Source organism: Dendroctonus ponderosae, unplaced genomic scaffold (genome assembly GCF_020466585.1).
Source record: "Dendroctonus ponderosae isolate FM_Combo_2020 unplaced genomic scaffold, Dpon_F_20191213v2 Dpon_F_20191213_2, whole genome shotgun sequence".
Classification (NCBI taxonomy): domain Eukaryota; kingdom Metazoa; phylum Arthropoda; class Insecta; order Coleoptera; family Curculionidae; genus Dendroctonus; species Dendroctonus ponderosae.
The window spans coordinates 10,816,417-10,829,868 of NW_026018165.1; the positions used below are offsets into that span (position 1 = coordinate 10,816,417).

The 13,452-nt window shown below is 33.1% G+C and overlaps 1 protein-coding gene across 1 annotated transcript in view; it reads right to left on the reverse strand.

Annotated features, from left to right (window-relative positions):
- Nucleotides 1-12,614, reverse strand: part of LOC125503511 (protein bowel-like) — a 36,214-nt gene extending 23,600 nt beyond the window's left edge. The window contains exons 1-4 of the mRNA XM_048663995.1: nucleotides 12,429-12,614; nucleotides 12,214-12,367; nucleotides 11,880-12,152; nucleotides 11,603-11,822 (exon numbers count right to left, since the gene is read on the reverse strand). Coding sequence (XP_048519952.1) covers nucleotides 11,603-11,822; nucleotides 11,880-12,152; nucleotides 12,214-12,367; nucleotides 12,429-12,575 — 794 coding nt within the window. The 5' untranslated portion in view covers nucleotides 12,576-12,614. The remainder of the gene's footprint in view (nucleotides 1-11,602; nucleotides 11,823-11,879; nucleotides 12,153-12,213; nucleotides 12,368-12,428) is intronic.
- Between the last annotated feature and the right edge of the window lie 838 nt (nucleotides 12,615-13,452).

Consider the following 13,452-nt stretch of genomic DNA (forward strand, 5'->3'; position numbering starts at 1 on the left):
ATCTTAAGAAATCCAGTTAAAGTTAATGAGCAGATGTTAGTGTTATGGTCTAAGACATCGAGTGTAACCAAACAGTTGGATTCAGTTCAACAATGTAAATGATGTGTTAAAACACTGTGATGATAAACAGTGTGAATTGATGGGTGATTAAATTGGTGTGTTTTCGATACATTTTATAAGGAATTAAGTCACCAGCAACAGCTGAAACGCGTTTATCAAAATGGGTATTTTGGATGCATGTTTATTCTCTGTTATAAAAGCAAACTAGAATATGTTGGAGTACCATGCGGTTGACGATTGGTTAAACGTTAATAAGATGCAGGACTATCAAACAAGTTAAGCTTTGCCTGAAACTAATGAGTTTTTACGGAAACGATAAATTATTCTTCGACTGCCCAAAATCTGGAAAAGCTCATCAGTTTCATGATATTGAAAATATATGAAGATATTGGTTTGACGTAATGTTTTGGGGATTGGCAATTTCCCAGAAAAGGTATATGTAGATGGTAGTTGAAAACTATGATTTCAGTTAAGTCATAGTCAAGATTTAGGCAGCCTGTTTTCAAGCTTTGCGATGGTGCAAACAAGCAACACAAAAGAAAATCAAAGAAGTCTGAATTTTCTCTCAAGAAAAAAAAACATAATAAATCACTGCTTATGAATATTCGCTATTTAGAAAATTGAAAGTGTATTGAACTTGCATCAAGACTTGTAAAAAATATCAAAAAAACTCGTATACAGGAGTTGTAAAAAAACTACAGAACGTTTTTTATTGATGTACATGAAATTAGTAAATCAGATTAAATAACATTAAGTTGCAATATCTGACGGGCGATGACGAACGAATAATCTAGTCAATCAATGCACAGTAGATTGGGGTACGCCAAGTATTTGCTAACAAAAGCAAACAGCGGGAATAATGTAAAATAAATATTCGTGAATATACAAACTTTCAGATATTTGTTGGCAGCTCATGTAGTTTTGAAGGCTGGTGATATAAAAATAATATTTATAACCGTTAACGCTATATTATACTCAATATATTTATACGTATGGAACAAACGCAATTTTCAATTACTAGATATGTAATAATATTATGGTTTTAAGCAAATCCTAAATCCTAAAAGTCATTGAATTGCCTCAAGATAATAATTATTATGCTTTCCTGCCTGCGCTCAAAAGTATAAGGAAAGTAAACATGGTAAAATTTAGAAAAATCACTATTCATTCGCATAAACTCATAAGATTAAGTTGTTGCCATTAAAACGTTTTGTTTACTTGCAGCAATGATTGAAACATTAACAATTTTGTTTTTTGAATTGCATTGGAAATATTCTGTGACTTCCTCTACAATAAAATTTCTTTATTCATTTTACTTAATAAATCGTTATGGCTCTGTTTCGTACGTTCTTTCCTCATTTATTGTGAAAATTTAAAATATCTGTTTTATTTTATAATTAGCATTCATTACCTAATTCGGGAATGTGGCAAACAATTTGATTTATTCAATGTTGATGCTCAATGGACCGTTTGTAAGCATCGGTATTGTTTTATATTGGCGGTTACTTGAATAGTTTCTAAGCTTTAAAATTAGTTAACTAGTTTGCTAATATCAAAATGAAAGTTTTGTTGAAATATTTATTAAAGAAAAGTGCAAAATCGAACAAAAATTAATTTTAAATAGAGCCACAAACTACCTAAAAGTTGCTAATGTAATTTACATGTAAAAATCAAGTTGCAATATTGTTTTACGGTTTTCTTGTGCAAAAAAAATACACAGTTGATACTCAGATAAAACTTGTAGACCAATATCTAAAGTTTGACCTAAATGTGTGATTTTGAAAAATGAAAGATATTTTCGAAATTAAATTTTGTATTTAACACAACTATTTTATTAATATTTTCCCACTTTCGAATATTTTTTGTCAAATATCCTGGATGTGAGGTGAGAAATGTGGTGTCTTCTAAATAATATTTGAATATATGCAAAATGTATTTTTGAAATTAAATTTTAGTAATTAAAACAGTACAATATTAATCCTGCCTCTGGTAGCATGCTCTGGACATTATTCGATGGTGGAAATGCACTAGATTATTGAGTTCAGTACAGTCGCATATTTATAAAATTTGCAAATTGTACAAATATCAGTTTATAAATTGGTAAATGTGTTAACGTTGCTTCTGCATATGTATAATGTACGTCATGAATAAGAAAATTCGGTAGGGGGAACCTACGCTCGGCTCTCCAGCTAGGAAGTTTCATTTTGAAACGTCTTCCAACTCAATTTTAGAAAAAAATTGCATAACAATTCAAAGAAAGCTTAAAAGGTAACCTAACTCATTTCGTAAATAGGTAGTCGCTTAAAATCTAACAATTCACTCTACCCCTATAAGCAGTTCAGCAACATCTTCTCCGCTTGCTTTGGTGTGAATTGGCAGATGTTCCACACAATAAATTCTCATTATTTTCAGATTTTCTAAATAGCAACGCTGCTGTCTTTTTATTACATCTCCGTATCTGATTGCCTGGCATTGTTTCAAAGGAATAAGATTTCGTTCAATATACAGGTCGCTTATCTTTCTTTCTCCCCAAGTGAATTAAATGGGAACATAATGGTCGGCTTTCGCATCTCCAGTCGACCTGTTATTCAATTTAATGGCGGCGTAGTAGTACTTCTTCTTGCAGCCAGGTCGTACCGGAGTCAACAGACTCTTGCGATGGCTAAGAACAGGTTCTTGATGGTACTGGAGCATTCGCTACGGGATGGTGATGAGTCCGGCATCTCTGATGGGTTAAAATGGGACGCTTTTTGCTCTACTACGTGACTAGGAGATTTCTTTCTTACCAAGACCGAATGCCATTAGTAAATTAGTTGGAGGAATGCGTTTCGGACTGTAATTAGTTTATGCTTTTGATGGGTTCTCTCATCTTATTATTTTAAAGATGACTTCAGTATTTAGAGTACCTACACATTACAGTACAGATTTATATGCTTTCAAATTACAATACATTAATGTTATTTAATCGGAATTCGAACTAGTTCAGAACTTATTTATGTCTGCTTTACAGCGAGCGTGTGCGAAAGCAAATGTGCAACATTTCTGCAGCATATTATACATTCTAAACTCATACTTTTCATTGATTAGAATTGGGGCTTACATGGGGAGTACAGATGATGTTGACAAAAATGAGTTAATTTTCCAAAGATGAAGCTCTAGACTCTAGACTATTTGGAAATATTTTAAAGACATTTGGTGAACTACTAATTTTGCTAACTAAACCTTACAAATAACTGAGATTGCAGAAAATGCGATTCCTCAATTTTTTAGGAAAAAATCGTCATATCTAGGTGTTGACGAACATGTCAACATTACAGCGTATATGCGTTAGTTATGCTCTTGAAAACTTAAAATGTATATCAATGTCGAACACGCATAAAGCTTACCTGCCTTGGGCAAACCCTAAAGCGATCAAATTCTACTATATGATGATAACTTCAGTTTTCGGAACTTTAAACTTTCGGATCTTCAAAACGGTTAAGCTGGGGACGTTTGACCACGTTTTCACGTTTGATCACGAGCATGTTTTGTTCAGCATTGCTTGGGGCATAAATAAAACAACCATGCTAAAAATAAAGGTGCTAGACAATAAAGGTAGAGGTAGATCGAATGCAAACATACCCTATCAGGTAGCGCCCTTTGCCAGCGGTAAAAATATAACATTTTTAAATTTATCACTCACGTCCGTAGCGCTAATTTTATGCCACCGTTTAAACCTGTTTAAAAAAAGTTTCCCAAAAACATCATTATCTTAAACAGTTTATATGTCTCAAACTGGATATTTGCGGCACCAATCCATATTTGTCCAAAAAATTCCCCTTGCAGCCCAGTTACGTCATCAAATTAATGTGAAAACTGTATTTTCCAAATTGACGCAAATAAAAAGTACCGTTACCAAAGTCAAAGTTAAACCATAAATAATAATCGTTAAGACAATTCAACGTGCCCATAAATATGTACAAGTAGTTTATGACACACCTTCCCCTATTATCCTTAAGCAAAAATGCCCACTTTGTTGAATTGCGTCCACTTACGATAGGTGGATTATTTTTATTAATATGAGCATGATTAAATTAAGCATATAAAATTAAATAAGTTATTCGACTATAGGTGAACGCAATCAATCCAGCTCCGTGCGGCAGCTTCACCTTATTCATTATTATTCTGCAGGTAATTCACTTCTATTGGCCATAAAGGTAACGGTATAAATCAGTATTTTATTACTAAGTCGGCATTGTTAGTGCGAGTATATTAAGTCAACCATAAATATAATTTCCCATAAAAATCTTCCGTGTTGCGCACTCCGGGACTTCTGAGTATATGACAGTATTATTGGAAAGCGTAAGAGCGTTTGACAATAACAGCATTAAGTATCTGTCTCTCCAAGGAACATTTTCCCAATTTAAATACAAACCGCCTGTTTTGTCGATTTTTGAAGCATTAGCTGGAGAAATGAAGAAACTTGACTTAAGCCAGGAAATTAATGATGCTATTCGAACGAAGGGCTAGAAGCAACTCGTCTCTACCAGTCTTTCCCGCAATTCTCGCCTCCTTCCCAGATAAAGCAATAAAACTGCAAACAACAGTTAAAGTTTATATTGAACTGCAATATATAATTCAATTTTGTTCAAAAGCGAAAGCCATGTTGACGCAAGAAAGTGTATATAAAATAACCAACTTGTTAGGCTGATTATGAAATGTTTCTGCTACACAATTAACAGTTATTTGAGCCTTCAATTAAAAAAGCGTGTTTTACTGATATACTGTTTTGTAAGTTTACCCATGTGTATTTTATACAACAGCAGTTGAAGCAAAGAATTTAGGTACGACTTATTTAATTGAAAATTTTGTAAACTTTCATCCACAACGTTAGAGCTAGCTCATGATCGTCAGTTACACACGTTACTACCTATGGAAGATTTTTAGTTTAAATTTTTTCTTTAGTTTCAATTTTTCTTTAGTGTTCGGTTCAGTGCATACAATTATATTAAGGTTGTTTCAAGGATAATGTTGTGTTCAAAACAATAATTCATTGCCTCCAGGAGTAAATTTGCTACATTTTATTTTTTTTATTTTCCTTTCTTATTATATAGCATATAATTAAGCATGGAGCACATCTGGGATGAATGGATGAATATTAAACTAGTTTTCAACAAAAGGTTTATCGGCTTAGCCACCATCCAAGCCGATTGAATGTTACGTATCGAAAACACTTGAAACTTGAAATTATTGCAAAGAATGAACACATCGCGTGAAGAAAGATTTAAGTGAATAAACACTTAATAATTGGCACCAAACAGCAGCTGCTGAAATTTAAACGCTTTGGGGATATGAATAATGTGTAGAAGCAAATTAAATACAGTTACTGTATTATGAAAAATGCATAATAAATCATTTCAAATATTGAGCAAGTTTTCATCTCGTACTGGAAATATAAACGATGATGATGTTTTGAAAAGGGCGCCTTTTGCAGCAGAAATGTTCATAAATGGAGCAAACAAGCATAATTATCTTGATCGCCTTTCTTCCTACTTATTTAAGTTACTCCAACTTAACATAATTTTTTCAGAAGACTTTTTCAATTAAAAACCTTGACGTTGTTGAAATTTCCAAAAGTTGGTCAGAAAAGAATATATATTTTCCTACTATACACCCTTCTCTAATATATTTGAGAAAATCCATTCATGCAAATTTATTCTGCAATAAAAAAAATAAAAAACTCACTGGGACATTGCAAGGGTACAAAACAATTCAGAAAACTGGAAGGTTCATTTAATAAAGTGGTATTGACTTGCTACAAATTTCTGTAGTAACACGAAAAATCCCTATATTATATTAGAGCCTCTAAGTTCTCTACTTCTTGATTCCCATTGACACCGAACCCCAACATCCATTCAATGAATAAACATAAGAACATTTGAGTACAGTAACTATAAATTCTTGACTATAACACATATTATGTTTCGTTTAACGATGCATAAATGTATAATGCAACCTATTTGTTAAACAGTGTTGATGTCGAGTCGGCTCACACTATCAAGTATCGAGTGTTTCACATCGTGAAAAAAACAGGTTGAAATGTTTTAAAGTGCCAAACCGGAACAATTAAGAAACATCGACTATTTACATAGTTTTGCGTATTCATTTTCAGCTTTAATATTATAAATTAATAAACGTGGTTTAGTCGATTTGGTTTAAACAAAGTACGTCGTTAGTATAACTAATGTCTATGATTCTGTGCTACTTTTTCATATTGAAAATCGTCAGATTTTGCCAACAAACACATTTAATGATCGTTTATAATAGGCGTGATAATGGCGATGAGTAAAATTGTTTAAAAGAAAAATAGATGTTAAAAAATTGTAAAATAGATCTAGTGTCAATTTAACCATTAGCAGTAATACGTTTTTAATAAAATCAAAGTATTCGGCCCTCTAACTGAAGCGCCATAGCGAGCAGAATGGTTTCTTCCAAAATAGAGGATGCGGATCTACGTTATAGAACGGTAGTTGAAAATCCATCATTATTTGCCTACTAAATATTAATAATTCTTTCTCAAAAAAGATCAAACAAGAAATTACATATCAACCCGAAACTGGTTTTTAAACATTGTTAATGGTCAGCAATCAATTATATATTTTTTCTTGCGGTTTTTCTCACAGGGTAAATTAGACTATGCCATTCATGAATATTTAAAGAAGTCTGTAAAAATACATATTCTAAGCTCTAACAATTGATTACAAAATTTTGCCTTCATAACGCGAAGGCCCTTTAATTCTTTTCAATTAATTTGCGAAATGCTGGTGCATATACATATTATTAATGATAATAATTATCGATAGAAATTCATTAAAGAAACGATATTTCACTTTACGCCATACAAAAAGCGAAAATAATTGGATGAGAACACAATTTTTCCAAAATTTATCATCGGTGCTCCCTTCATAGATCAAATAAAACTTAATATATTTTGAAAAAAGTTCAGTTACCCATGGTTAAGTTGGAATATCTGCCCTTTGACCGAGTTTAAAGTTTATGAATGTCTCCCACGCTATTTATTAGACTTGATTCAACCAACTCATATCACTCCATAGGTATTTAAATCCTGTCTATAAATTTGCTGCAATAAGTACTAAAGCCAACTGTCGGCCTACTGCACATTTCAACCTTTCTCTCCTTTGCAATGAAAAAAAATATTTTGCAACCAGTTAACCCGAGATAAACAGAAAAGTGTTCAGATTTCATTGCGGCAGACCACCCATGGACAATAGATTAAAGTAAATTATTATAAATTGTAGTCAGTTCCGACATTTAGTCATTGGGAGTGTTTTTCACACTTGGTTATTGGGAATCGTGTTATTCCGAATCAAATTCGACCCATAACAAAAGGTGTTGAATTAGTTTTGGCAATAACTGGGCCAATGCTGGCAATGGGCAATTGCGACTTGATAAATAATTTCAATGAACTTTTGTTGGAAATATACGAAATACATGCCGTTACCTAGTTAATATTAAGTATGGAATTTGAATTTTGGAAGGGCACGGTAATACGTAAACGCAATACGTTGAATTCCGCGACATCCTTAAGAGTTAAAACCACTTTAATGAACATTCTATAAATGCAATGAAATTTAAAACGTTCTATTGAAAAAAAATGCAACCGCTACATAAAGCAAACATTATTGAACTAAATTCTGTGGTTTACTCATAATTTAGTTAACACATCGGTACGGGTAAAAGATATTGAGAGGAAAGACATATGAAACTTTCACGAAAATCAAATATAAATTTTAGTTTCACTTCTTATTTAAAAGGAAAAAATAATTGTCAGAAATGAAAAAAAATATATATGTATAACACCCTGTAAAATAGAATAATAATAACAACTGAATTTATTTTGAAACCTTTCAATATTTTAAATCTCTCTAAATGAATTAGATTTGGAGTTTAATGACGAATGATTTGAAATACATTCATCATAATTACGTTTATGCCATTTTTATACCAAAACAGATCTCTTGAAATTTGAAATAATAAAGCTTAAGCAAAAATGTATTTAAAAAATTAAGGTAAATCTGCAAAATTCCCAAAATGATCATTCTCTGTTATAGTATCTTTAAAAAATGTATATAAAGACCTGGAGAATTCTTGTTTTCTTCTAAAGGGATTCCATACGGTCTTTTTGTAAGTCATCCTTCTACACAATCATTAATTTAAAAATACCCAGTTTATTCAACTATAATGATACAATTCGAATAGATTAGACTTAAGAGCCGGGAAAAGTATTAATCAAATGCCGGACAATAGCACAAACCTGAGACCCCTTGACAGGTCCACTCGCTTTTTTCCACTCTCTTCGTGTTTCTTTAGGAGGGTCCAGGTAATTTAACAGTGGCGTAGCGCGTTATCCAATTAAATCAAATTAAAACATTGTTAGAGTAGCAAAATATCAAGTTGATTAAATGCAACAAATTACAGCGATTTAAATAAATTGAAAACACACACTGTTTAACAATCTGAAAGCCTTCAGCAGCCAAGGAAAATTAATGAAAACTAATCAAGCTTTTCAATAATACATGAATGTTTGGCTGTATTCTCAGCAGGACTTTCTTTAAACAAACTTTTTGAATTCCATATTAATTCAAGTCGAATTTTATTTTCTTGTACGTACGACACTGAACATATGAGGATGTTCACCGCCCACCAATATCCAACCAAGGGATTAAAAAGTTCGTATTCACACTGTGTTTCAAAAGGGAGATTTCTATCTTAGAAATGGTCTTCCAAAATATACCCAGCCAGATGATGGTTGTTTTGAAATTGATTGTTTGTCTAATGCTTCGCGTTGACAAATAATCCAAGGGACTTTGTTTGTGTTATGGTCAGAGCGGTTCCCAAATAAAGGTCATTGCTGGTTTGATTCAAACAGTCCAAAGGCGAAAATTGTACTTTTTTGTTTCCGTTTGTACCCGTTTCCCACGATATTCTGCTAGCTGGCATGGTAAAAAACATCGACGACCTCCACATGAGGATGCCTAATTGACCCTCACAAAAACCCAAACACGATTGCTTTTAAAATCGTAATTATAGGGGCCAGAAGATCGCATGTAAATTTGTAGAAAATTATTAACAAAAAATTCATAAGAAGGACCATCTATCTTGCTGGAGATTTTTTCAAATTATAGAGTTGTTCTTGCTCAGCTACATCTGCCCAGAAATATATATGCATGCAGTAGGTATGTAAGGCACAAGACATTCAAATCCTACTCAAATAATCTAATAAAGCTTAAAGATTCACTCAATTTCAAGTCTTACTGAGTTACTTTGGCGAGCTCTTACTGAGGCTACAAGTGTTTGACTTGGAAATCTATAATTGCAAAATGGAATTTAATAATCAATTAATTCAATCACAATCATTTTGCATAAAAAAAAACATCGTGAATGCTAAAGATAAATTGAGGCAACAGATCAGACGGAAAGCTGAGCCTACACTTAAATATCAGAACTGTTCAATAGAAGATTCGGTCTCTGCATTAAAATAGTCAGTTCCAAAGCGTTATTTGTAACATATTGAATGTTTGCAACAGAAAACAATTATTTGAATATAAAAATAATCCAAAGTGTTAAATCACAGAAAATCACAGAAAATTGCAGATATATGCAAAACTATTTCCGAAAAACAAAATGAAATGAAGGCGCCAGGAGTATGTAAAGCGCAACAGACAGAAATGTTAAAATTGGTTTCAAAATGTAATTAAACAGAAAGATAATAAACAGCTTGATGAAAGAACTCAAGAAAGAATCAATCACAGAAATGAAAACACGCTGCTAAAAACCCGTGATAACTAAAAACAAATGATAACAAATGTATCAAAATATTGGTCAATTAATGCTGAACTAAAAGTTTTATTCCAATTCAATCGCTCCTGGGAGCTTTCGTTCTTAGTTCTCATAAGGTTTTCGCTCTTTTTTCGAAAAACTTATCAACATTATGTTTAAATAGCTTGCCCATATTGAACGTGCGCTGATATATAAAAACTTCAGGAGAAAAATGTGTAAACTGAACTTTAAAAAAAAAGGATTCACAAATTATTCGTTGAACGAATTAGAGTTTATCGGTCACCAAATAATAAATTAAAATGAATCGTATTTTACGTACTTTCTTGATATTCTTTACACACACATGACCTCTCAATCATCATATCATACCATTCTGAAAGTTTATAATAACATAAAATAAAACAAAACGAATGACAAAAATTAAGATAGTAGATACGTTTAAAATAGTGATAAAAGTCCAATCAATCGAAATTTTAAGTATGTACTGTGCAAGAATTAACGATTCATCATTATTGAATTGAAAAAATCCATCGAATGAAAGTAAGAAATAATATGAATAATATAAATAGGTAATAGAAATAATTATGCCGGAGTCATGAAGGTCGCAGTTTCAAGTCCTGTCGAAAGTAGTAAATTTTTCTTATTCCAAAAATTATTTGTTCGCTAAAGCCGCGAAAAATCCCTTTCATTTAGAATTTTCGGACGCTAAAAAACTCTTCATTGTAAGAAAAAATTTAGAAGACAATAGAAACATATTTGAAAAAAATAATTGAGAATAAATAGTGAAATTAAAATTCAAGAGCAATAAACGGGCTCCTGGAGCAGGTAAAGAATATATAAATTTAAGAAAGATGAAAAAAACTAATGAATCGTTTTATCGAAGTTTGAAGTCACAACTCCCATACAACCTTGAACAACATTTCTACTTTTTCTTAGAAAATTAACGTTTCTTAAGTGGTTGATCCATATGGACTTTCTTGTTAAACAAAATCGAAGAAACAATGTGTTGCACCTGTAAATGCTATCATCGTCTCTTGCCATCGGCTGCAAGCAATTTTTATTGGAAATATTTAAAATATATTTCAAAGTTAAAATTCTCATCGTTTATCTTATTGTTGATGTAGATTAGATGTAGACACATACCGGTTTATGAACTCACTTTGGACGATTACTGTACAAAATACTTTTAGGATTCACACCTTCCCAATTTTTCATAATTTTAAAATGAAGTGAAATAAAAAATTACTCTTTGATAATATAACGCGGGCTAAAACAGTCAAGTTAATTTGCAAAATAACCGTCCACACCAAGCCAGGTAAACAAAAACCTATTTAACCATAAATTAAAATCTTTTACCTTTAGCCGTCATCATTGGATATTCACATACGAGGGCAATGGAATGCTTTAATCCGTTGATAAATAGGGACGGCACTTTTATATTGAAGAATTTAATAATATAATTTATAATGGGATCAAGACGATTGTCAAGAAAAACTGGTTAGAAACCATTTATTCTCAAATTAAGCCGGGATTTAAATTTAAGCTATTTCTTTATGAAGAGCTCTGATCCGTCGATGTGATAATTTAAATGCCATTGCATTTAGTAGGCTAGTTATACTTTGAACGCAATAATTTTATTAAAATATGCGCTTCTTAACACTTTATCAGCTACTGCATGCAATCAAAAAACTAGAGAACTTACCGATGGTCTCTTAAGTGATCTTGTCTTCTGAAAGCTTTTCCGCAAATATCACAGCTATAAGGCCGCTCATCTGTGTGAGTCCTTTCGTGGATCAACAAGTTGTAGCTCTTGGTAAATTGTCTATTGCAAAACTTGCATATAAATTGCTTCTTCGGTCTAGAAGCGCGGCCTGGAGCTCGCAGTAATCTTCTATCCAAGTGAGCGTGAATTTGAGGAGGTCCTTGGTAAGAATTTCAATCTTTATGTTCTGCTACCATATCAAAAGCGACTTTAGTACCTGGTGGAAACATCGTACTGCCTCCTGGGAACGCAAAAGAACCTGCATTGGCAGGACTGGCTGGCAGAAAGCCTGAGTAACCATGAGTTTGCTGTCCATTAGAGGTGTCCATTAAACTAGCATGATGCCCAGACCTATGAGGCAGCATCATGGCGGCGGCGTGAGCTGCAGCCACGCATGCTGCTTCTTCTCGCAAATGTAGCTCTTTGCGCTTATCGGCCATCATGGCCATCAGGTCAAAGGAGGAAGAAGATTTACGTAGCCCGGATGAACCTGCATGCATTAAGAAAACCATCAAAGTATTCCAGTTACTGACAAAAGAAGCCACAAATACCTTCTGCCCCTTTGCCGCCGTCGCTGTTTTCCAGCCCAATAAGCGGATGCATCTCTCCACCATATAGAAGAGGATGCTGCATATTCCTAGAAGGAACCACTGGTACAAAAGCGGACGTTTCTCTGTGATGGCCCATGGTAGGAGCCAAAGGAACCTAGACGTAGAATGACATCAAATGATGACACAATGATATTTTGAAAGAATCAACAACTTACTTGGTGATGATAAGACATTTGTCCATTTCTATCGTATCTGGATGCCGATGAAGGTCGGCCAGATCCGCTAGAAGATGACAAGGGAAATGGACGTCTAGAGAGGGCAAGGGACCCATCAGACGTGGATGGTGTTGACGTTTCAGGCATTTCAAACTGAAAATAACATAATTATTATCAGTTAATTGCTCACAATGCGTTAAAATAAGGTTTCAATGCCAAAAATTGAAACTACGCTTAGCTTTACTGCATGGACGCAGTGCACATCTTGTACATCAATATTCAAAAAGATAAAACGTTTCATACATACAAAGAGTTTCAAATGAAGTGAGCACTTTTGATATCTTATTTGTTATTATAGTTGCGATGATCGATTTTTTTCCGTTTAATCAAATGACGAAATTTAATTTGAAAACGTATTAAGCCTTATTACTTAACGGAGCTTGCTGTATATTTGCCGACATATTGATTTGCTATCAATCAATGAAACAGGCTATGCAATTATGTGTGTATGTAATTTCAACGGTTTTAAAAAACAATGTACTGAACGCTATTGTGATACCACGTATACCCAAAGGAAGCTTGTTTCACTTAATTTTATCGTGTGTTTTCAGCCCCACTTCTCTTCTCTTTTACCATCAATTCTCTATCATAAACATCCTCATATACCATACTGATATACTTATTCCATAACGATGACCTGTAAAAAGTACCCGCGGTTTTACATTTTTATACGATATAACAGTTCCAAGTTGATTGTGGTTTTCCGGCCACTTTCTGAAAAGTTCTTTCAGGAAGCCAGTTAGGTCACCAGCTTCCCACAAATTGCTAAGCCCACAAAAGTCTGAACTCGGTAATTGATAAAATGAACAAAATATAAAATAATTCGCTACCTACTTGTAAATAGTGCCTTGTTATTTGTTTTTATGGGATCAATTGTATTGTTTTAATTTAACTAAGTATACTACTGAGTGTACAGCACGGATAACAAGTAACGGATTCCATCATTGTGAGGCATAGTGGATCA